The sequence below is a fragment of the Coffea arabica genome, chromosome 7c (assembly GCF_036785885.1).
Source record: "Coffea arabica cultivar ET-39 chromosome 7c, Coffea Arabica ET-39 HiFi, whole genome shotgun sequence".
Lineage (NCBI taxonomy): Eukaryota > Viridiplantae > Streptophyta > Magnoliopsida > Gentianales > Rubiaceae > Coffea > Coffea arabica.
This window is the reverse complement of record NC_092322.1, coordinates 12894271-12916276: the sequence shown is the minus strand read 5'-3', so window position 1 is coordinate 12916276 and position 22006 is coordinate 12894271. Positions and strand designations below refer to the sequence as shown.

The 22006-nt window shown below is 32.9% G+C and overlaps 2 protein-coding genes across 3 annotated transcripts; one reads left to right on the top strand and one right to left on the bottom strand.

The window, feature by feature from the left end:
- The first annotated feature begins 11815 nt into the window (after positions 1 to 11815).
- On the top strand, positions 11816 to 16671 carry LOC113701692 (DNA-directed RNA polymerase II subunit 4). Of its 2 annotated transcripts, none has more exons than XM_027222457.2 (7): positions 11816 to 11997; positions 12305 to 12375; positions 14256 to 14364; positions 14714 to 14791; positions 15616 to 15649; positions 15734 to 15802; positions 16263 to 16671. In XM_027222457.2, the coding sequence occupies exons 2-7, from the start codon at positions 12327 to 12329 to the stop codon at positions 16338 to 16340; spliced, it is 417 nt and encodes a 138-aa protein (XP_027078258.1). In that variant the 5' UTR covers positions 11816 to 11997; positions 12305 to 12326; the 3' UTR covers positions 16341 to 16671. The 2 variants fall into 2 exon arrangements, with proteins under 2 accessions (XP_027078258.1, XP_027078257.1); XM_027222456.2 differs by having other exon boundaries at positions 11914 to 12029.
- On the bottom strand, positions 16599 to 21133 carry LOC113701691 (probable 20S rRNA accumulation protein 4). Its single transcript, XM_027222453.2, has 8 exons — positions 20992 to 21133; positions 20239 to 20339; positions 20068 to 20151; positions 19866 to 19963; positions 19435 to 19751; positions 18577 to 18811; positions 17734 to 17938; positions 16599 to 17101 (listed from the first exon to the last, which is right to left on the bottom strand). Exons 2-8 carry the CDS (start codon positions 20329 to 20331, stop codon positions 17015 to 17017), a joined length of 1119 nt encoding a protein of 372 aa, XP_027078254.2. The 5' UTR covers positions 20332 to 20339; positions 20992 to 21133; the 3' UTR covers positions 16599 to 17014.
- Positions 21134 to 22006: the final 873 nt, after the last annotated feature.

The window sequence follows — 22006 nt, the reverse complement described above, 5'->3', positions numbered from 1 at the left end:
AAAGGGGGGCATGCAATTTGTAGACGAGAAGTTGTTCTGATCCCATTATTACGTGTATGGGACCAGAACAGCGCTATTTGAAACTCGATTGTGTTTGGATTGTATTTTTCATGAAAAAATTACTATAGCGATTTAATGTATGTAAGGAAAAAAAGTAACAAAGCAATGTGGTTACGGAAGACGACGTAATTTTTTGACGGAAAACAGCAATCCAAACAAGGCTTCGATGGTAGAAAGTAACATTTAACAGAGGAAAGGAAGCAGCAACCAGACGATCAACCGTCAGATTTGGCTTAAATATTCATTATATATATATATATATATATATATATATATATATATATATATATTTAACAATATACATAGATTCGGAACAAGTACGATTATGGTTTTAATGTGGATGTATTGTTTTCTTTCACGTAACAATGTCGTTATAAGTGAGTTTTGTCCATCTACACTAACTAAATATGTGGATAATACTGCTGTATCTAGGGGTGTACATCGAATCATTAAAAAAAATTATAATAATTATATCAATCGTATCTAAAATATAATTCTATTCGTCTAATTTCAAAATGTATGATCCGATAGCCTAATGCACAGGATGTTTTTAACATAATTAAAAATTGTGTTTTTAACATGATTTCATGTTAAAAATTGTTTTTAACATAATTTGTGGCATGTTTTCAACTGTCTCCAATCGAATTCTTGCTTAAGAGTATATCGATAAATGCACAAAATCTAAATTTCAAAGCTATAGCAGGAAGAGTTTCTATAAGCAATGCGTAAATGAGTAAAACATAGATGTCATAAATATTTCAAAATTCAAAACATCTTTCTATTTTGATCTGAAGATCATAGTTCGTGCAATTTATATCTTGAATTGATTTTTTTTTTTTTTTTTGGGTAGAACATGGGTGACAAGCTGTTACAGTGGAGCATACCACATTGCAATAAGGCACTGTTACTTTCATTTGGTGGCCACTCCACATTTAAGGTTCTCCATAATTGGCAGTTAAGCTTGTTGAAATTTGCAGTAGAGTGTGGGTCGTTGAGAGTTGAGAGTTGAGAGTTGAGAGACTTTGAGATAATCTCTCCACAGAACTCTACCACATTTATTATAGCCTGAAAGGACCACTGATTTGTATTGCTCATATGAGTGTGCCAATAATAATGTGTTTGTTGGTGCATGCTCTGTTCTGAAGAGTATTTGGAAAACTGGATTGGACGTTGGACATGCGGATCAGTGTTATCGTTTCGGTTGGATTCTATATTTAACTTGATTGGACGTTGAGCTGCAGATCAGCGTTATCCGGTTCTGTATTTAACTTAGAAAATTAAATGAATGGATCAAATTCAATCAAGAATCAATTAAATACGGTCAATAATCAATCAGAATCGACCTTTAAACTGGTTTTTGACTAGATATTTCTTTTATTTTTTCACATATTAATTTTATCCAAGTAAATTAATATTAAAATAATTGTAAGTCATTAAATCAGAATTGAACCGATCGAATCCATTCATGAATCTGAAACTCATCCGATTCACTTGACGGTGTATGTTGAGCCTTTGGATTTTGGGCTTTGCATTTTATAACGTAAAGCGCATATTTGGCTCATAAAAAATATTAGGGTTTCAAGTGTAATGGGAGTTCGGTCCTAACTCATAATCAATACATATTTACTTATAACGTGTATCTAATACTTACTTATACTTTCAATTAGGGATCCTTCAATGAGTGTTTAGGGGGTGCTTGGTTGGAGGGTATAGGAATCAAGAATTGGATTGAATCCCAAAATTGTTGCTTGGCTAATGGGTATAGGTTTTGAAATCTTGGAATGATTCATGAAAAATCAGTCACTCTCCATACCCAAGTAGATTGGAGGGTTTTGATGAATCCCACATTTGATTCCAAAATCTTTAAAAAAAAATTATTTTTGGGATTTTTTTAAAATATATATTGGCTCTGTTTCTATATATTAATATTTTTTATTTATATATATAATATTTTTTATTTCAATTTTGTTTTATAATATGTAAATTAATATATATTTAATATATATATAAATATATATATATATATTAATATACATATTATAAAAAAATTGAAATATATATTTATAAATATTTATACTTATATATGAATATATATATTTATTTCAATTGATATAATATATCTAATATACATATTAATATTAATATAATTTATATATATAATAAAATATAAATATTAATTGAAATATACATATTATAAAACAAAATTGAAATAAATATATTTATATATTTATAAAAATATATATAAATAAATTTATAAAGATATATAAATATATTTTAAACAAAAATATTTATATATAAATATATATTATTTATTTCATTTGATATAATATAATAATATACATAATTGAAATATACATATTAATATTACTATAATTTATATATATAATATACATAATTGAAATATACATATTAATATATATTAATATACATATTATAAAACAAAATTGAAATAAATATATTTATAAATTTATATAAATATATAAATAAATATATTTATATATTTATATAAATATAAATATAAATAAATGTACAAATATAAATATAAATAAATTAATAAATATATATAAATATATTTTAAACAAAAATATTTATATATAAATATATATTATTTATTTCAATTGATATAATATATATAATATACATAATTGAAATATACATATTAATATTACTATAATTTATATATATAATATACATAATTGAAATATACAAATTAATATATATTAATATACATATTATAAAACAAAATTGAAATAAATATATTTATAAATTTATATAAATATATATAAATAAATATATTTATATATTTATATAAATATATATATAAATATTTATAAATATATTTTAAACAGAAAATTAATATTTATATATGAATATATATATGGTGGATGGGTATGTGGGATAAGCATTTGAACGAGAAAGAAGAAAGATATGAAAAGAAAAAAGAAATTAAAGGTAAAAAATTGATTATTAAATTTGATACCCATTCCTTACCAATATTTACCAAGCACCCCCATTTGTAATCATACCTTTGTCCAAAACCCATACTAATTTTTTGTAAATGATTCCAATTACAATTCCAATTCCTAAACATGAACCAAGCGGCCCCTTAAGTTTTCAATTAGGGATCCTTCATCAATAATGGTACGTTTCAACATCTTTTATGATGGGAACATTGCAAAATAGTTTATATCCTTTATTGGTACAAATTTTTGGAAGTGACGAGACTTGCAAATTAATTAGATGGATTAATGATGGAATAATGTTCAACAACTCTTTATTGTTGTGGACCACTTTAATCAAGTCCTCCCACGGGCTATCTTTAATTTTGTTTAGCCAAAATTGTTGGTCAGTAGGAAGATATTATTAAAGTTTTCTCCTTATAGGAGGTTTAATTTTCTGTTTGATACATACAACTCATAACACATTTAAAAGTCTTGTCTCCTCGACTGAGTCGAGTCAATAGGGCAAGAAGCCTGCATGCATAGTCTCATGCTTGGGCTAGCTAGTTTTCCATGGGAGGTGTACAAAGTTTTTCAATGGATTGGAATCACCAGCTACATGTAAATTTTTTTTTTTTTTTTAAAAAAAAGGGTTTCCATGTACTTTTTTGCACTAACAAAAAATGTGATAATTAGGTGCTTTCGACAAAGATTTGTACGTGTTAGTTGTGTTAAAATTATGTATCGCAATTTGAAATTCACTTTAAAAATTTTTGAGTTGCTGGTCAAATCATGGCTACTAAAATATGGGAGAAAGATATCATTGTAATTTTTTTTTTTTTTGGATGTGCCTATATATAATAAAAAAATGTAGTACAAAATGGACATGTTTGACAAATTTCTAAAAGCAATTTTTGGAATATTTAATTGCAAATGGGAGCTTATCTAATTAATAGATTGACTTATCCATCCTCTTGATTAAGAAGTAAGAACAAACTCCAATAAATACTAGTACTTTGAAAGAGAACAAATGTTGCCCCACAATTTCAAATGCAATCCTAATTTGGCAACATAATGATGAACATTCATAATCAGACATTCAACACCATAAAGATATATCGTTGGGCCAACAGTGATTAGCTTGGACTTTCATTATGTGCCTAGTTCCATTACCGACTCTTGAATATTTGGCGAGCCAACCAAAATTAAACTAAGAATTTTTTAAACGGTGTCCAATAGACGCTCGTTAATGCACTTTAAGCATGCCTATCTACTATATGAATACACACACTAACAAAGTAACAATTATTATCTGTTCTTATATTTATACACTTTTTTAATTAAGTTTACTATTCAAAAAAATTAACACCTGAGTTACATCTTAAAAAGTGCCCAATTGGTACACGTTAGACAGACCCTTAAACTATTAATTAAAAATTTTTGGAATTGTAAATGAATTTCTAAAATCAACTAAATTGATCTTCCTCAAAAAAAAAAATTTGCATCTATCAATGTGGATCGATGAGTAATAATAGACTGTTTGTTGAGGACACTTGAAAATAATCTCTAAAATTGTTGATTCATCTTCGAGCACAAAAGCCATAAATTCAGCTCCTATTTTCTTGTTCTTTATAAATAAGGAAATAAATATTCTATATCTACCACAAAAGGGTAACTACAAAAGCCTTCTTCTGTTTGTTCGAATAAAAACCATTGTTTTTCCCTTTTTCCAATTAAAATCTCTCTTTAGTTTTAGATTTTTTTTTTTCCATTTATTGGCTTTTTTATCACCCTTATTGATTTGGAAAATGCTACAAATAGTGTTAGATAAGAGCAAGTCAGATTAAAAGCATGAACATCTTGGGCCAAGATCCTTTTTTTTTTTTTTTTTTGTTCGAAACGATAATTTTCTTGGGCCAAGATCACTTGATCGTATTAAACTTGTGCTGGAAAAGACCATCTCTGGAATTGATCGGTAATGTGCAGTAATTGCAATAATTTGTCTCTTTCTCATCGGAATCTGCCGTTTTAACGAGTCTGAGCTGGGAGTTTGCTGGCATGGTCCCCTGGGATCAGGAGCACGGAGGACAACAACCGCGCTGCTGAATGATGTAATAATTTTTTAATTTGATTAGAATATAATCCGAGTCACTTGTAAAATTTTACAATAAAAATGTAATTATTATATATAAAATTCATATAAATAATAATAAAATATCACGCTTCTGTCATAAACATATACAAATAATTCATCTAAAATTATAAAATATTTAAAAAAATATTATACTGTTCAAGACGATTTATCTAATAATAACCTTCTCTGTCTCCAACCCAACACGGTGTAGTATGGAGTCACAGATATAATAGCCGCCCATCACATATTCACATGGCAGGGTTTGAGATTTGAGACATGTCACGTCAAAAGGATGGCTGAGGATCCCATCAATCTAAGTTATTGGTAAAAATAAAAATTACTACTGTGGAAAACTAAAAAGGTTATTAATTCATTTGATTGTAGCTATAAATAAGATGCAAAGGTTCAAATTTAATTTACAATACCTGGCCACTTGATCCTTGACAGGTTGTCGAGCTTGTACAATAATAATTACCTACTCAAGAAAAATACAAAATTTGTATATAGCGGTGAGTAGGGTCGAATCCACAGGGATTGGGGATAATTCGTTTCTTTTAAAGTCCAAAGTATGGGGATTTTTTTTGGAGAATATAAAATAACTAATTAACTAACTAATAAAACAACTAATAGAAATAAATAAAAATTAATCAATAACCAATATGACTCTAGCCAAAGGTGTAACTTTTCAGACACGGTCCATTCAACTGATCATCGATGCAAAGATAATTCAATTATTCATTACTAAATTGGTTATAGTTGTCATACACGCAATGAACAACCAGTCTTTCCTTAATTTCTCGATAGTTAAGGTACGACCGTTAACTATTTCTCTAACCAAGAAATAATCCTAAGTACGACCATAGGATTTAATTACTCGATTGCATTAATAATTAGAAAATCTCAATCCTAATCAACAAACACGTTACGACGTTTGTTTAAATTAGATCATACGTTTCCCTAACATGAAACCAATCACGCTAGTCGCCACTGGTATTAATCAATTGAATAATTACGGATTCAATCAATTAATTTGGCATTAGATTATTAGGTTAATTCGAATATCGGGCCCTTGACATTCAAATAACATAACAAGCATAAGCAATTAAATCAGAAAACGTACAAATACCAATGAATAAAAGAGATAAATAAAATTAATTCGATCTCACAGATATTTGGAACCACGCCTTCAAGTTGGCCTTCGACTATATGAAAAACTTAGCCACGCCTCATGAGAAAATCTCCAAATAATTTAATTGAGATCCAGGCCATCAAAGGAATTAAGAAAGAATAGAAAACTAAAACTATGCTAAAAGTTTCGATAAGAACTAATGATAAAAACTATTGATCACCCGCCTTTGTACGCTTGTCCTTGTTTTTAAAGCCAAAAAATGACTAATGCTATCTCCAGTGGTCCCGCGAGCAAATTGGGAGTCCAAGTACAAGAGGAAAGCCCCTGCCAATTCCACTTTTCTAGTTTCCTCTTGCTAGTCAAAGACTCTCCGTACAAGTCATCTACCTAATACTAAAGTCCACATATAAGCAACCGAAAAAGGCTTCCTTGTAGCACCATATGGGGCCGACTTGTAGCTCTGTTGGAGGTTCTAGCGTGTGAAACTGTTTTATCCTTCAGATGGTCTCGCTCTTTTTTTTCTTTTTTATTTTCTTTTGTGTACTTTTCTGCTCCATTCCTGAAATGAGATCCAAATATCAAATATAAATATATATTAACAATTAAGCAATATTTGACAAGGATAAAAAAGAAAATTAATAATAAAATAATCAACAATTAACACCCTATCAATCCCTTTTTTTCTCTTTTATTGTCGTTTATTGCATAATCCTGACCTTTCTTTGCCAAAATTTTTTTTAAACTTGTGTACGTGTGTGTGTGCGCGCAAAAAGATAAAATGACAACTATATATGTAAATGTCCAATCGTTTTTCTGATAACTACTTATCTTTTTTTTTTTTTGCCAAAAACGATAAACCTAATCTATCCTATACTAAGGGGAAGGGAGCGGGTCTAAGAAGATCTAAGAATAAGCCGGAGGGGACTGAACTACCATCGGACCAGACGGTGGGTGCACAGCACATCCGCCTGAATTTTTTTAGAGACAAGTCACAGAAATGTGACATTTTTTATGGGAGATAAAATTCAAACCCTTGCCTCCCACCCCACCAAGTAGGTGGTGGCCACTGAGCCAAAGGCCCAGTGGTTTGATAACTACTTATCAAATAGAGTCATAAACATATTTAGGTCATATGTTTTCAGTTCTTGTAACTTGAGTGTGCTGTGCTCTTACATAAGGGAACTAAATGATGAGATTATTGAAGAACTGCAGAACATCCTTAACAACCATCTTCCTTCTTGATTCCCTTCCTCGTACCTGATACCACCACCCCCTCTCCCATGGTACATTCTTCTGCAATCATTTTTTCACCCCTACCTACGACATAACCTGTTCTTGAGGTTGATATGGCTGACATTGACCTAATAAATATTGAATAAACTCAAGTCATTTTGGATACATGAAACTATAAGCGTTGTTTTTTCTTTGCCATTAATTGGTCAATGGCAGACTATTTCCTTCCAGTTTAATCCTAAGTGCTTTGACAAAATTAACCATTTTCTATCATCATTTGATTCATGAAATTTATTTACATAAACTAGGATCCGCTAAGAGAAGAAAAGCAGGAATAAGAGGATGTCGGAAAATCAGAATAAAAGTGGGAGAAGGGTACAGCCAATTGATGAGTGTAAGAAGAAGAAGATGGACGAGGGAAGAAGGATATCCAAAAATAACAACATATCTGATTTAAGCTGCATTTTTACCTTACATGAAGCTAGTGATTAAGAAAAAAACCACGAACCCTTCAGAGGCAAACTAAGAGTGTGATGCTACCAAAGAGCATAGTGTGACATACCCTTTTTGCCCCGCTTTTATTAAAACCTTATATAGCTTTGTTTGCCTTCTTTTATTAAATTTTGATAGTAACGTTCCATTTTGTAGAGGATCTTCTATCCTGCTTCCTATACTATTTCCTGTTCCAACATCTATTAAATCAAATTGCCATATATCTTTCACGAACGTCTCATTTTAATTCTTTTTCTTATCCCTTTAAGTTTCAACTATTACTTATAGGGTAGAATACAAAAGAAAAAATAGACTTGATAAAAATGTACAACAAAAAAAAAAGAATATTCATTAAAAACACATTTTTTTAGTTGAATTTTGTTTTTTAGTCAATGATCTTTTATTGTGTTAGTAGTTTTAGAAGTTAAAGAGACAAGAAAAAGAATTAAAATAGGGTGTTCATGAAGGATATATATCGACCTAATAGATATTGGAATAGAAAATAGTAGAAGAAGTGAAACTGAAAATCTTTTGCGATTTTGTTCACACGTCTATTTATGTGAATGAGGTCAAAAGTACTAAAGATGGGATGTGTTTACAAAGATTTTGTAATATTTGCATGGATCATCGTTAGAGGTCGGACACACAGCTCAATTTGAGTGAATCTCTTAGACTTGCTCTACATGAAATCTATATCAGTTTAACTAAAAATGGAATCATGTGGAGCGAGGAAGGAAAAATGTCGAGCACTTGAAGTGTATGAGAAGTTGATGCCTTGTTTCGATGATTTATACGTACAACTTAACGTGCATCACTAACTTCCCACTTTCTCCCAGATTTCTTATCGTCAATAAAACTTGCACAGGAGGTACAACGGATCTTTTGTCCCACTTCCTGTATCAATTTCTGTCCCACTTTTTATTATATTACTATCTCTCCTTCATAAATATCATATTTTAATTTTTTTTGTTATCTTAGGATCCAATAACTATTAACTGAGTAAAAATAAATAAATAAAACAACCTTAAAAAAGCAATGTATAATAAAAAATTAAAAAATACAGTCAAAAATTCATTAAAAAAATCTCATTTTTTATGCATTTTGATTTTTTGAGTTTGCTAAATTTTGTGTATTACTCAGTTAATAGTTATTAGATTTTAAGAAAATAAAAAAGAAATAAAACATGATGTTTATGAAGGAGAAATAGTAATATAATAAAAAATAAGACAGAGAGTGGTATAGGAAGTGAGACAGAAGATTCGTTACAGTCACGGGGCAGTGGTTGGTCTCACTTTCTTTTATCTCACTTTTTTGGTACTCTAAGCATACTTTGATTGAATGAAAGTAAAAAGAAAGGAACGGAGCCATATTTGAGCGAAACTTAATTGTTAGTTTTAGGATTTTTAGTTGTCTTCTTTCCTTAAATATGTTCTGTGAGATTTCTCTTAAACTTGCTGAGAGAGATGATAGTGAATTTCTTTCTTTTGGTTTTGCTTTCTGCCTTGCCTCACCTAGTCTCGGAATAAGGTAGCATTCCCTCCTACATCGTTGTACATATATGACAAGAGTATGTTGCTTTGTTATAAATTTATAATCTACCAAAGCAGGAATTAGTGGTGTCAATGGAATCTTGTGAGCAAGGCATTGAGAAGTCCAAACTCCGACTCATAAAGATATTAGAACTTTAGGTCTAATTTAGGTTTGGTTCAAACTCATAATTAATCCATAATATGCATATAATATTTATTTTATTTTATCATTATAGATAAATTATAAATTATGTACGTCACAATACATAATTATTAAATGACATACATCAATTGAGGCTCTAGTTTTAATGACTAAGGTTGAGAATTCAAAACTTACAATTCTGAATTCTAATCTCCTTTCCCCTTCTCAAAAAAAAAATTACGAAAAATTATTATCAATAAAAATGTGTACTTATCTACTTAGTTGGTTAGGCTGAGTTAAGCTATTAAATTCAAACTTGACCCATAATTTAATTGGGCTTTATTTTGAGTTCAAACTTAACCCAACCCAATAATTACAAGATTCAGCCCAATATGTTTCAACATGATTCGGGTGAACTCAGGTAGACCGAAACCCATTAAAAGCCCATGTCGGAATTAAGGTACTCTAGAAGATGGGTTGTTTTCGTTGCATGCATTTAACAAAGAAAGTTGTGTTACTATTAGACCTGTCAACGGGTCGAATTCGGGTTGAAATTTATCATTTCAGACCCAAATCCGTCATACCGTACCGGTTCCGTATCCGGCCCGTCTAGCCAACGGGTCTTCTACTCTATGTTCCGGACCCGAATCCAACGGACATGTATTTTTAAATTTAGTATATTGAATCGTGGGAGGGGAGGGTTGGGTTCGGTGGTACGGGAGAAGGGAGTGTAAGTAAGAGGTCTTGGGTTCGAGTCTTCCCGTTTACACTAAAATAAAAATAAAAAATCGTGGGATTCTTTGAGATTTCATCTAATATATAAGTAATTTGTGCATCTTGTTTGAGTAGATTTTTTATTTTAGAAATCATATTGTTATTTTTTTATAAATTGTTATTTTTTTATCGTTCAAATTTAGGACCAATACATGATTTTCTTTTAGTCTTTCTGGGGTCGGGTCTAATCTTAGGAGGTTTTTTATGCAACAGACATATCAATACGGGTGGATCATTCTTTTCATTCCACTTCCATTTCCTATATTAATAGGGGTAGAAACGGGTGATATTTTAGTAGGTAAATTAATGCCTCAGATGGTGAAAGAATCTTCCTATGCCCTGGATCCGGGTTCGGATCTACCCGAAACAATGGCTGAAACCTGTTTTACAACAAAATAGAAAAAGTACTACTTTTATTAAGAAAGGTCAATTTAATTTTGTCCAACAAGTGTTATTTCAATGTTATCACTTGGTTTAAGTCTTAGCTGAGCTATATTGCATGTGTTAATTAACATCTTCTAGATATAATGTTTAACATTGATAAATACTTTTTTGCAAGATTCAAATTCATGCTTTTGCAATAGGTGTTGTATATGTATATGGCAATATTATGGATAATATTTAGTTGTTTGGGCCTTTTGGGTATAGAAGTAAATTTGGGGCATACTATTGGTGTGTGTGTGTGTGTGTATATATATATATATATATATATTAATCTATTTTATATCCAGATACGGGTCGGATACAGGCCGGAATGCTATATTCCATATCCGACCTTTTTTCTGTTTAACAAAATAGATCCGGATCAGGGTTCGGGTAACGGAATTATATCCTTACCCGAACCCGTAAAAAATTGACGGATCTGGGTCTAGACCCGGACCGTTGACAGGCCTAGTTACTATTCCTTTTTGAATGACAAGAAAAATGTATCAGCTTTAAAAGGCTTTCTTGACAAGTTAATAAAAATTTTGAATTTTTTTGATTCATTATTAGTTGTTAATAGGTTTTGAATTGAATGTCTAATTTTTTTGCACATGATAAATTTAACCTAAGAAGATAATCAATTTGATTGTTTAATCAATATATTAAAACCTTATGTATACAGTGAGAGTGTATATACTGTCAATTTTAGATAAATGATAACTATGCAAAATATAAAATTTAAATTTAAGATCCAACTTCTACTCATGCATCATGGATCTAACGGTGATAGCGTATGCACGAAAAGTATATATAAAATTTACTCAAATTGTAATAGCTATATCGAATGTATTGATTTGGCCTATTTGTCCATCAAGCTCTTAAATTGGTTCATTTTTTATCAAAAAATTTTTTTTTGAAGGGTTAACTACAAAAAAAAAAAATTTGAACCCTTCAAAAAAAATTGAAGGGGTGGTCTGGGACAATCTTATGAATCCTGAGGCTAAGTTTAGTATATTTTTAAATTTATGGGCCAACGGAAGTTGGCTAAATCACCGAATTACTCCTCCCCTTTATTTCCCTTCATCTCCAAAACGAGCTGATTCTCGCCATCAAAGTTCTGCATCAAAACCCTTTACTCCAAGGTACCCTCTCCCACCATACCCGACAAATTAAGGTCACGGCAGCTCCAAGAATCATCCCTTTTCGTTTCCCTCGAAACCCTTTTCATCTAGTCAGATATTAGTGCTAAATTTGTAGTTTCAGTACAATGATAATGGATTTTGTGTGTGCCCATTAGTTCTAGTCGATATATATGTATTAAAGAATCTTTTTTTTTTGCTCGGGTTTTTTATTTTTTTTATCTGCAAATTCTAATGAACTGTTGTTTATTATTTTCTTGCAATTTTTAGAGATATTTTTAGCTAATGGTGAAATTTTATTTTGATATAGGTTAGTTTAACTTGGGCTAAATATGTCGGGAGAAGAGGAAGAGAACGCCGCTGAGCTCAAGATTGGTGATGGTAATCACACTTCCTAATACGATTTTATGATTTGTTGTTGTTGTTCTAATGTGTAAAAGATGATATCTTGCTTAGCTATTGGTGTTCTGAATTTATCAAAGTTTTAAGAAGAAATTTCCTTGCACAAATTATGGTTCCTTTATATCAGGGGATAAGCCGTTCAAATTGTTCGAATGACAAAATAGGATGGTTGATCTTTTATCGAGTTTGACTTGCATCATTTTCTTCTGAATTGAACCTGATGTGGTCAGTCATTCTTTCGGCTGCATTGGAATGTTTTATTTATGCTGTTTGTGTTATTTTGCACGACTGATGTTGTTGCTTCAAGAATCACCTGCATTTATATAAGTGAGTCAATAATAGAGTTAGCAAATGTAAGAGGACGTGTTGGTCCGAGCTAGTGAGATGCGCATAATACATAAAATTGTTTATAAGTTGCTTGAGAAACCTTTGATGTCAGGAGTTCAATAAACAAGAATACTTAATGAGGTAGAGAGAAGATTTGGTTGCACGTAGAGAAGCTGTAATAGATTTGACTTAGTAGAGTAACTTACGGGAGACCAGCGATATTGAAACGCTGGAGCAAAAGGGAGATCCTGAACTTTTTGCCACTGTTTTTTGTAGTTTTACTGACAATTCCAAAGCTTTCAGAAGAGAGGCTATGGAAGGAAATTAGGTTGCACGATGGTATTTGGAGTGCTTGAATGACAGAAGTTCTTCATGCTTGTTTCCCCTCGTGGCAGTGTGCCAATTGAAGTTTTAAAAGAGGGTGATGCTTGTGATAATTCTTATTTAATGTTAACGGTGTTTTGAATAGGAGTAAAATGAACTACATGCGGGTCTCTTCGGCTGTTTTAATCTGCTGATACTGGACAGGGAAGGATACATCAAATAGTTCATTATGTGGGGTGCCATTATAAGTATGAAGTTTCCAAAGAGGATGGAACTTTTCATATTTCAAATTCATCAAGACGTGGTGAAATGTCAAAAACCCAATCTTGATGTTTGATGATATGAGGTTTTTTTTTTTCTGACTTTTGGTGGACTTTCAGAAAGATGGCCTTAAGCAGTGCACGTCTCTGGAGTTGCAAAGTTTTGGGCTGACATTTTTTGATAAACTATTTTCTGATCCTTTTTTGTCTTGATATAGAGATTTGAGTTTCAGTTTCTCAAGAAAATGATGTGTTGGTAGTCTCAGAAGCCTTTAAGATGTTGTATGCAAAAACTTTAGGAAAAGAGAAACACTGTTGCTTTAATGGAAATTTCAATGTCGTCAGGAAGGACACAGCGTTTGGCACTTCGCTTGGTGCTTTCCTGCATAATACGCTGAGCGTCAAAGCAAATTGCTATGATACTGGTGATTTTTGAAATTATGAGTTTTCATGGTTGAACTTTTAAATTGTGATTTTGGTTTTGAATGACTGCTGTAATACTTTGGTGCATCTGTTCCCCACACCAGAATATGTCTGCAGGTTGTAATGCTCAAGCTTCTACCTAAGTTAGTTACTGAATGCATGACCATTATTGCCTTCTCATTAAAAACAAAAGCAGTAACTGGAATTTATGCATTATCTGCTTTCGGAGGGGTAACTAAAAGGCTAACACTTCTCACTGTAACACAAGACTGTTTAATTTCATTCTACTGCACATTTTATTGATTTAGTAAACTGTTACAGACTCCCCAAATGTGCAAATTAATGATTTTGTATTATCTTGTTCATCATAGTTTTCAAGATGAGCTAGGTGTTTACTTTGTTTGTTCATACAGCTTAAAAAAATTAATTCTATTAATCCTCTGATCAAATGTTTTCATTTCATATTTCTTGGTATACAAAAGCATTCATTTACTAAATGATTCTTCTTCCTTGCTGGTTTTGCAGAATTTTTGAAGGCCAAGTGTTTGATGAATTGTGAAGTTTCCTTAATTCTTGAACATAAGTATGAGCAGCTTCAGCAGATGTCGGAGGATCCAATGAATCAAATGTCTCAGTAAGTATTTCATCTGGCTGTCTACTTCTTTTTATCCAACTTCTGGATATGGATGGGAGATAAAAGTTGATATTTTTCTCTATGAACAACTTAGATTGTTTTCTCTTATAATTTGAATCGCCTTTTGCGATTATTCGATCAATGTCTTTAAAAAGATATCAAGGAAAAATTTCTGAAGTTTAAGATGCAGACCTCCGCATGTAGTTTATACTAATTTTACCTGTAGGCTGGTAAAATCATCTCTCTGCCATGTCTTTTGATGAACATGAGATTGAGTGCATCTTGCATTTCAACTTGTAACTTTTTAAAGAAAAATGTCTTAATGTACTATGGTTTTTACTTGTTTCAGAGTATTTGAGAAGTCTCTGCAGTATGTGAAGCGTTTCAGCCGCTACAAGAATCCTGATTCTGTCAGACAAGTCCGAGAGTATCCTTGGACAACAAAGCTCTTTCTTTTGTTTCCTGGACTCTGTATTTCATGCATATAAAGTTATATTTCTTGTGATTAGTTGGACAGATAATGAGGACATATAGTGTGGTATAATGATTAAATCCTGATTTCTGTCAGTAGGAGTTCGGATGAGTCATTTTGTGATAGTCAATAATAAACAAAGAAAGAAAAGCTTGAATTACTAAGCTTAAGAAGAGATACCTGGCAATATCTAGTATGTGGTTCCTAGCCTTGATAATTGTTCACATCTTCCTTTATAAACTTAACCGACATAAATTGGTGCTTCATTGCTTCAACAAAATGAATAAGCATGTTGACAGTTTATAAACGTCTAGATTTAAGTATAGGCTCATAGATAATCTTTCACATCATCACGTTTGTTACAGAATTTGTTATGTTAGTGTGGAATTAGCAATAGTTTACTCTTACATTGACAATGTGATTATCCTCTTCATTGAGTCAGTGCTGGGCATAAAGCCTTGTGGGTTGTCACTCAACTATTGTTCTTATTATTTGTTAGTAACCAATATATGATCTTTGTAGTTGCTGTGGCTTTTCAGATATTTCCATTAAATAGAACAACTGATGACTTCTCTTCTGATTTCATGTCAATGGTTTATCTGGATTGTGCTTATCACATCTTTTTCCATATCCTTTGCTAGTTTTAGCCACTGTGAAAGAAATAGGATCATGCCTCCTTATTGGTCTAATAGGAGACAACTAGTTATATTTTCAATAGGACAAAACAAAAAAACAAAAGAAAGCCCTTTTGACTGTCATCTTCCTTAGTCAAATATCAGGATTCTTAGCAGATACCAGCTTGCTGAATTTGAGGTGAGGATCCAACAAATGCAACATGTCTCTCTTCATTTGTTGAAAGGAACCTTAAAAGTGCCACTAATTCCTTGTCTTCTGCAGCTTTGTGTACTTGGTAATCTTTGCCCAGAGACTGTTGAGGAAGCTATTGCTATGGTCCCATCAATCAAGGTACCAGTGTGGTTCACTAACCGTGTCAAGTGTAGTTTTATTTTTATGGAAAATACAACCAACAAGTGTGTATAAATAAGTTGGAGAAGCCAATAACAACTCAACACTTTCATCAGTTTGATTCTTGTGGTCAAAGGCTTTGATAAAAGAATGTTTTGTGCCTTTGATGCTCCAGCATTTGATTCATGATGGTATTGCTAGTTTGGTAAAAGTGGATGGTCATGCTGATATTCGACATTCCTAAGTTTTTCTTCAACCGTCTCATAGTGGATAAGCCACCAATGGAACTTTTTGTTATATCCCCAACATTAACTATGCCACAAAAGGGATGTTACTGTTGCAGATGTTTGTTCTTTAGCCATCTAGCTGTTGCCTCTTTCAGTCTGTAATACTTTGGAGTTTTCTGCTAGTGCCTTTAATCTTCATCTTGATAATGAATGTTTCATGTTTCTTCTTACAGAATAGAGGCCGTGCCCTTGATGACGATGCTATTGAGAAGATGCTGAATGACTTATCTCTGGTCAAGAAATTTGAGTAGAAGAAGTTTGAGCAGCAACATCTATCTAGGACAGAAAGGTCGGTGGTAAATGCCAGTGGCATATCGTGCTCATGTAAATTCTACATTGATCTTAAAGTGGAGACAGATTTTTTGCTTGGCTGCTTAAATTGGGATGTAGTTGTTGGGATTTTCAAATCGATTATGTTTTCATCTTATTTTGAACAATTTTCTTGTTCATTTGAAGAAGAAAATGTAGTCTAATGTTTAACTACTTCAAACCTTTGCAATTTGGCTAGCTGCAGGAATCTGCCATGATACCAATTTGTATACATCAATCAAATTAAGTAAAGTACCGAAACTTGTTTTGACAGTTCAAAAGCTCAAGCATATGGTACAATCTCCGCATTAAACAACCCCTGAATTATTTGGGGACTGAAGCGTGGAGGCTCCAATTGCTGACCAAATTCCTTTTGCTGCTATGCTCCTCCGAGCAGCAAAAACTTTACCTCATTCTGTCCCCCATTCTATAGCTACTTGTAAAAGAAAGAAAGCAAGAACACGACCAAAAGAAAACTAACGATTCTATGCTCATCATCTAAATGAAAAAAACACAAAATGATGAAGTCAATCGCTCAAAAATGGGGAACTAAAACAAAATGCATGTTTTCTGATGCCATCTACTACGCCCATAAGTACAACATTGAGGTATAATGTTACTCCAACTGTACAACAACAGCTTCCTCTGCTACAACCCAGCCGTGATTGTTGGGCTTATCCAGATGGATAGACTCTGCACAGCTCTAAAAGGAACAAGGAACATGATATTAGATGAATATGCAGATGAACAAGACAAAGCATACTTGGAACCACATATATACAAATTAGCCCATAGCTGCAAGCCATGAGGAGTACGAACGAAGAGCAATTGGGGATGAGTTGTTGAGGACTATGCTATAAGAAGTGGATGGCTAAGAGCCTACAAATCCTAGGGGAACAGTGACAAGGTTACTGAGGTTAAAGAGGATCATCCAATGAAATGGAGGTAAGAATGACTTCAAACATTTAGCAGCCTGTTTAGGCCACCTTCATGGTTGCTTCGAAACTATATGTGATAATAGTGTTATTGAAGATTGACTTACTTTTCATTATTCTCTCCGACAAAACCTTCTGTACAATTTGAGCAGTTTTATAGTAAAAACACGATCATTGGAAAGTCACATGTCTTTCTTATACATAAACATTTACTCCGGATAATAAAATTATGACGGGCTTTCAAAGAGCCATCAGGTTTTTAAGTTGCAATGGTACCCTGTTTCTCTAATTCACAATCAATGTTGTTGGTGGTTCACAGGCATGGTAGATAATTAGCCATATCAATATGAGGAAAATATTTGCATCCAATTTCAGCACAGTATTTTGTACGGTTAGTCACCTTAGAACAGGTATAGATGATCAGAGTCATCCAGTTCCAGCTCTCCAAAGAAATGTTGGGTTGTTTACTGGTTGCTTTCTGTAGAAAATATAACAATGGCGGCATCAGCTGCATCTCGTATTGCCTTGACCCACCACAAAGGCAGCATGTGCCAGCATCTTCCTTATCCATAAAGGCCACTAGTGGCCTCCCACCATATGAATATCTGAAAGCATTGACATTGCAGAACTTCAGAATTGGGCAGAGTCCAAAAGTCCTACCAAGCATTCTAGTTGTATCCTAAGAGAAAGGAATGATGAAACTAGCTACTACAAGATACGTGGTTAATCCATATAAAGCACACTTACTATGAGTTGAAGAAGATAATAACAGTTGAAAAACAAAATAAATTAAATGAGAGAATCTCTACACTTTGCTAGCTACTTTGCATGAAGAAGTCCAAAAACTTGAGTGTCGATAAGTTTTTGTTGACCTTTATCCATGACATGATAATAAAGCTCTCAAATCAGAACTTCAACGAAATAATATGGACTTTAACTCATTCCCCTCATGATATATATCTGTAACTCTTACTAGAATATCTCCTCACTTGGTCTCTAAGGATCAAAAAGTTCTGCTACCAGTCAAACATCTTCTTAATAGTGACAGACCGTACACTGCCCCATAAACCCCTCCCCCCCTTTTTTTTCCCAAAATAAAAGTTGCCTTTCACAGCCAAAACAGGAGCTTCTAAAAGTACTGAAACAATAATCTGGGTTCAGAGCCTGCCAATCAACTATCAGTACACAGGAAGGTGAAAAGCATCACTTCTACTTCTAAGGCCAAGAACCCTGACAACTTCACCTGAAGCATTGCTCTGGATATGCATCAATACGTTTCTTGAACTTGAGGTAAGTCCTATCGGCATTCAAGGCTTTATCATATTCATACTTCTCCTCTTCCCATCTCTCTTCCGGTGTATGATCATCAAGATCACTTTCGTTCCCATTCACAGACAGTGAGCCATATTTTGACCACAAGGAAGTGACCTCCTTTGTAAATTTCTCCTCCTGTGCATATATGTAGAAGCAAGGCAAAACTGCAATAAAAAACATTAAAAAAATTAAAATCTTTCAAAAGACTTTCTAGCAAAACATGGAAAAATATCCTGCAGAGAAACTCACAGCTAGGAATGGATTATGCAGATTGAGACTATCATTTTAGCACAAATCACATTGTTACAAAATAAACAATTCAGCCTTATAGTATTACACTGAAACTGAATTTTGAAATAAACAAATAAGCTAACTAAAAGGCTAATAGTCCAGATGATTGTGAGGTTTGCAACTCATAAAAAATGGCCAAGTATTGATTCCTTTTTTTGTGGTAGAAAAGCTTAGAGACAACATGATTTTATATTGGATTAGGACTTCGGCAGGATATTACAGCAGGAATCATAACAACTCATGGGAAATGCTATCCTGGCCCAAGAACTCACCACCTGCCCATTCTCTTTCATTCAAGAATAGATACTAACTGAACAGGGGGATTGCTGCTCAGAAGGATCAGATTTGCACTTCAATCTGGTTATCTTGGCACAGGTACCTTTTTTTTGAAATGCAGGAGTTTCAACTTACAGATATGCACACATACACATTCTGAGATAAACTTCAAAACAATAATCTGCATGTATATTCTTCCAAACACACCCACAAGCTATACCAGGAAATTGTTTATCATTAGCTTTAGATTTCTCATCTGTAGATGAAGGCTTCAGACTAGCCTCAGGATCACAACTTTGTTTCTTTGAATTGGAAGACAAACTTGCAGCTTCAGAAAATGCCCTACTTAAGTCCTCTAGATCTAAGTCATCACCGTTTCCACCATCATCATCCTCTCTAGACTCGAATGTCCACAAGTCTTGCTGCCAATCATTTTTAACAGCTGAAACAGAAGACGGCGGAAAAGGGGCAACATCATTACTGTGTACAAATGGATCTTCACTACTGACTGACTTCTGTACTCGAAGAGCTCTCCAACTACATACAAAAGAACCATAAAAGTAAAAACAAAGAAGACCAAGAACAAGAATAACTCTGGTCAATCCAACTTCGAGATCTTAATAGGAATCTAGTAAGCCAGAACCATTAAACCTTGAAGGATTGCTCCCACATTGCAGCATTACACAACCAAAAATGTAAATAACACGTTCTTCAAGTGTCAAACTCTCGTTCGAAATCGGAGCATAAACCTGAGTAAGATAAGAAACACAAAACCCAGAAAAAAGAAAGCACTTTGATTCAAACTTTGAGCTGATTGTTATCCACCGAAAAAAAGGGCAAACTATTCAAAAACCTGTGCAAGAAGACAGAGATTGCTTTTACATGATGGACATATTAGCAGTTCAGGCTTAATACCAATATCAGGAATTGGCCAGTCCTGTTCAGACAAAAAACAATAATAAAAACACAGCAAGAACTTCCTTGAAAATAAGTCTAATTCTCAAAATCAAACAAACTATCTTACAGGAAGACCTCCAATTTTGGTTGTATAATGGTCAGCCACTTCAGAATTATCATCGGCCCAAGGTCCTGGCATTCCCAATATAACTTCTTCCATCGGGTTATCTATAGCCAAATAGTAAACAAAAAACGCTGACATAAGCTGTACACGCTCTAAGACGGAAGCATTTTATCATTCGCTGACTGCTTCATTGCAATAGAGGACAAAGAATAAGCAACTGAAACCCAGCCATTTTTTCACAAAACCTGATTCAGTGATAACCTTTTACCAACAACTCCACATATTATTCTTTTTCACTAATTCTTGACAAAATTAAATTTTGTGAAGGCCCTTTATACATAACCAAAACCAACATACTAAAACATCTTTCTTTTTCACTAGTTCCGGACAAAATCTAATTTTGTGATGGCCCTTTAACAGATAAGTGCCAGCATAATACTCTTAATTACCCAAAAAAATTAAGTTAGAAACCAACTCAGTAAAGATTCTCTTTTTCTTTCTTTTTTTTTTTTATAGTCTTTATCAATACCAATAACAAATCTTCTATACCAATAAAAAATCTTCTTGCTGTAGAAAATTCACAAAAACAAACACAAAACCAAAATTGAAAAGCTGAAAAAGAAAGAAAAAAAAAAGACAGTTTTTCTAGTGAAGATAAAGCTAAAAGGCATAAGCAAAACAATTTCAAGCTCTCATACTTCAAAACATACAAACCAAGATAAAATGAAGATGCAGAGAGAAGAGAAGAGAAGGGACCTTATTCTCAGCTAAAACGGCGTCGTCGGAGAGAGCTGGGTTTTCACAATTGAGGCGGGGGTTTATGCAGAATCGGCGGTTAAAATAGCCCAATAATTTGATTTTGGGAAAATTGTTGGGAAAGCACACGCTAACTGGGCAGATTAAGAGAGAAGGCAATTTTTGCTTATTTAGCGCTAAGGACATCAATTGTAAGATTGTATTAATTGAGTCTTACACCTTTTCGTTTTCTTACGAAATTAATAGTAAAGAGATGGTTAACGCACCATTTCCAATTATTTTTTTGCCAAGTAATTTCTTTTCACGTAGTAATTCTTTTAAGGACATCAATTCTTTTGGCCGAGTTTATACACTTGTGTCTGTTTTGCTTAATTACTCTAAACTATTATTTTCCTATCTATTAGTCCAATGATGAATATGTCATTACCCATCTTAATAAGAGCATCTTAAACGTCAAATAAAAGTTCCAAATTAATAAGACGTGAGTATTTCCCCTAATTTTTTGCAAACTACAAGCTATTATCCTTTGATGGTTGGACCAATTGAAGGCACACTGCCTGAATTGTTGTGTGGATTGTGGTTAATTTAAGTCTATTCAATCTGTGAAATTCTACATTGCTCATTGTAATTTTTAATTACTTGATTTTTGGAATGATGATGCCCATCTCCCTTTTAATTATTTCAACATCAAAACCCCATGTCCACCCTGCGGAGGCTTCTTATGCTAAAAATATGTCTTACTTTCTTTGAGATCCTGGGATAACCCGAAGAGGACTAAACCACTGCTGGACCAGACGAATGTGATAGATCAGACGGGTGCACACTCTTCTGAATTTTTTAAACAAGGTCACATTTAATTGTGATGAATTGATGAGAGACAAGATTTGAACCCTTACCTTCCATCACACGAAACCTTAATGCATTGGTGGTGGCCACCAGTCAAAAGACTGGTGGTTCTTACTTTCCTTTGTTCCATAGATAAGTTGGTAACATCATACACAAATGGCTTTATTTG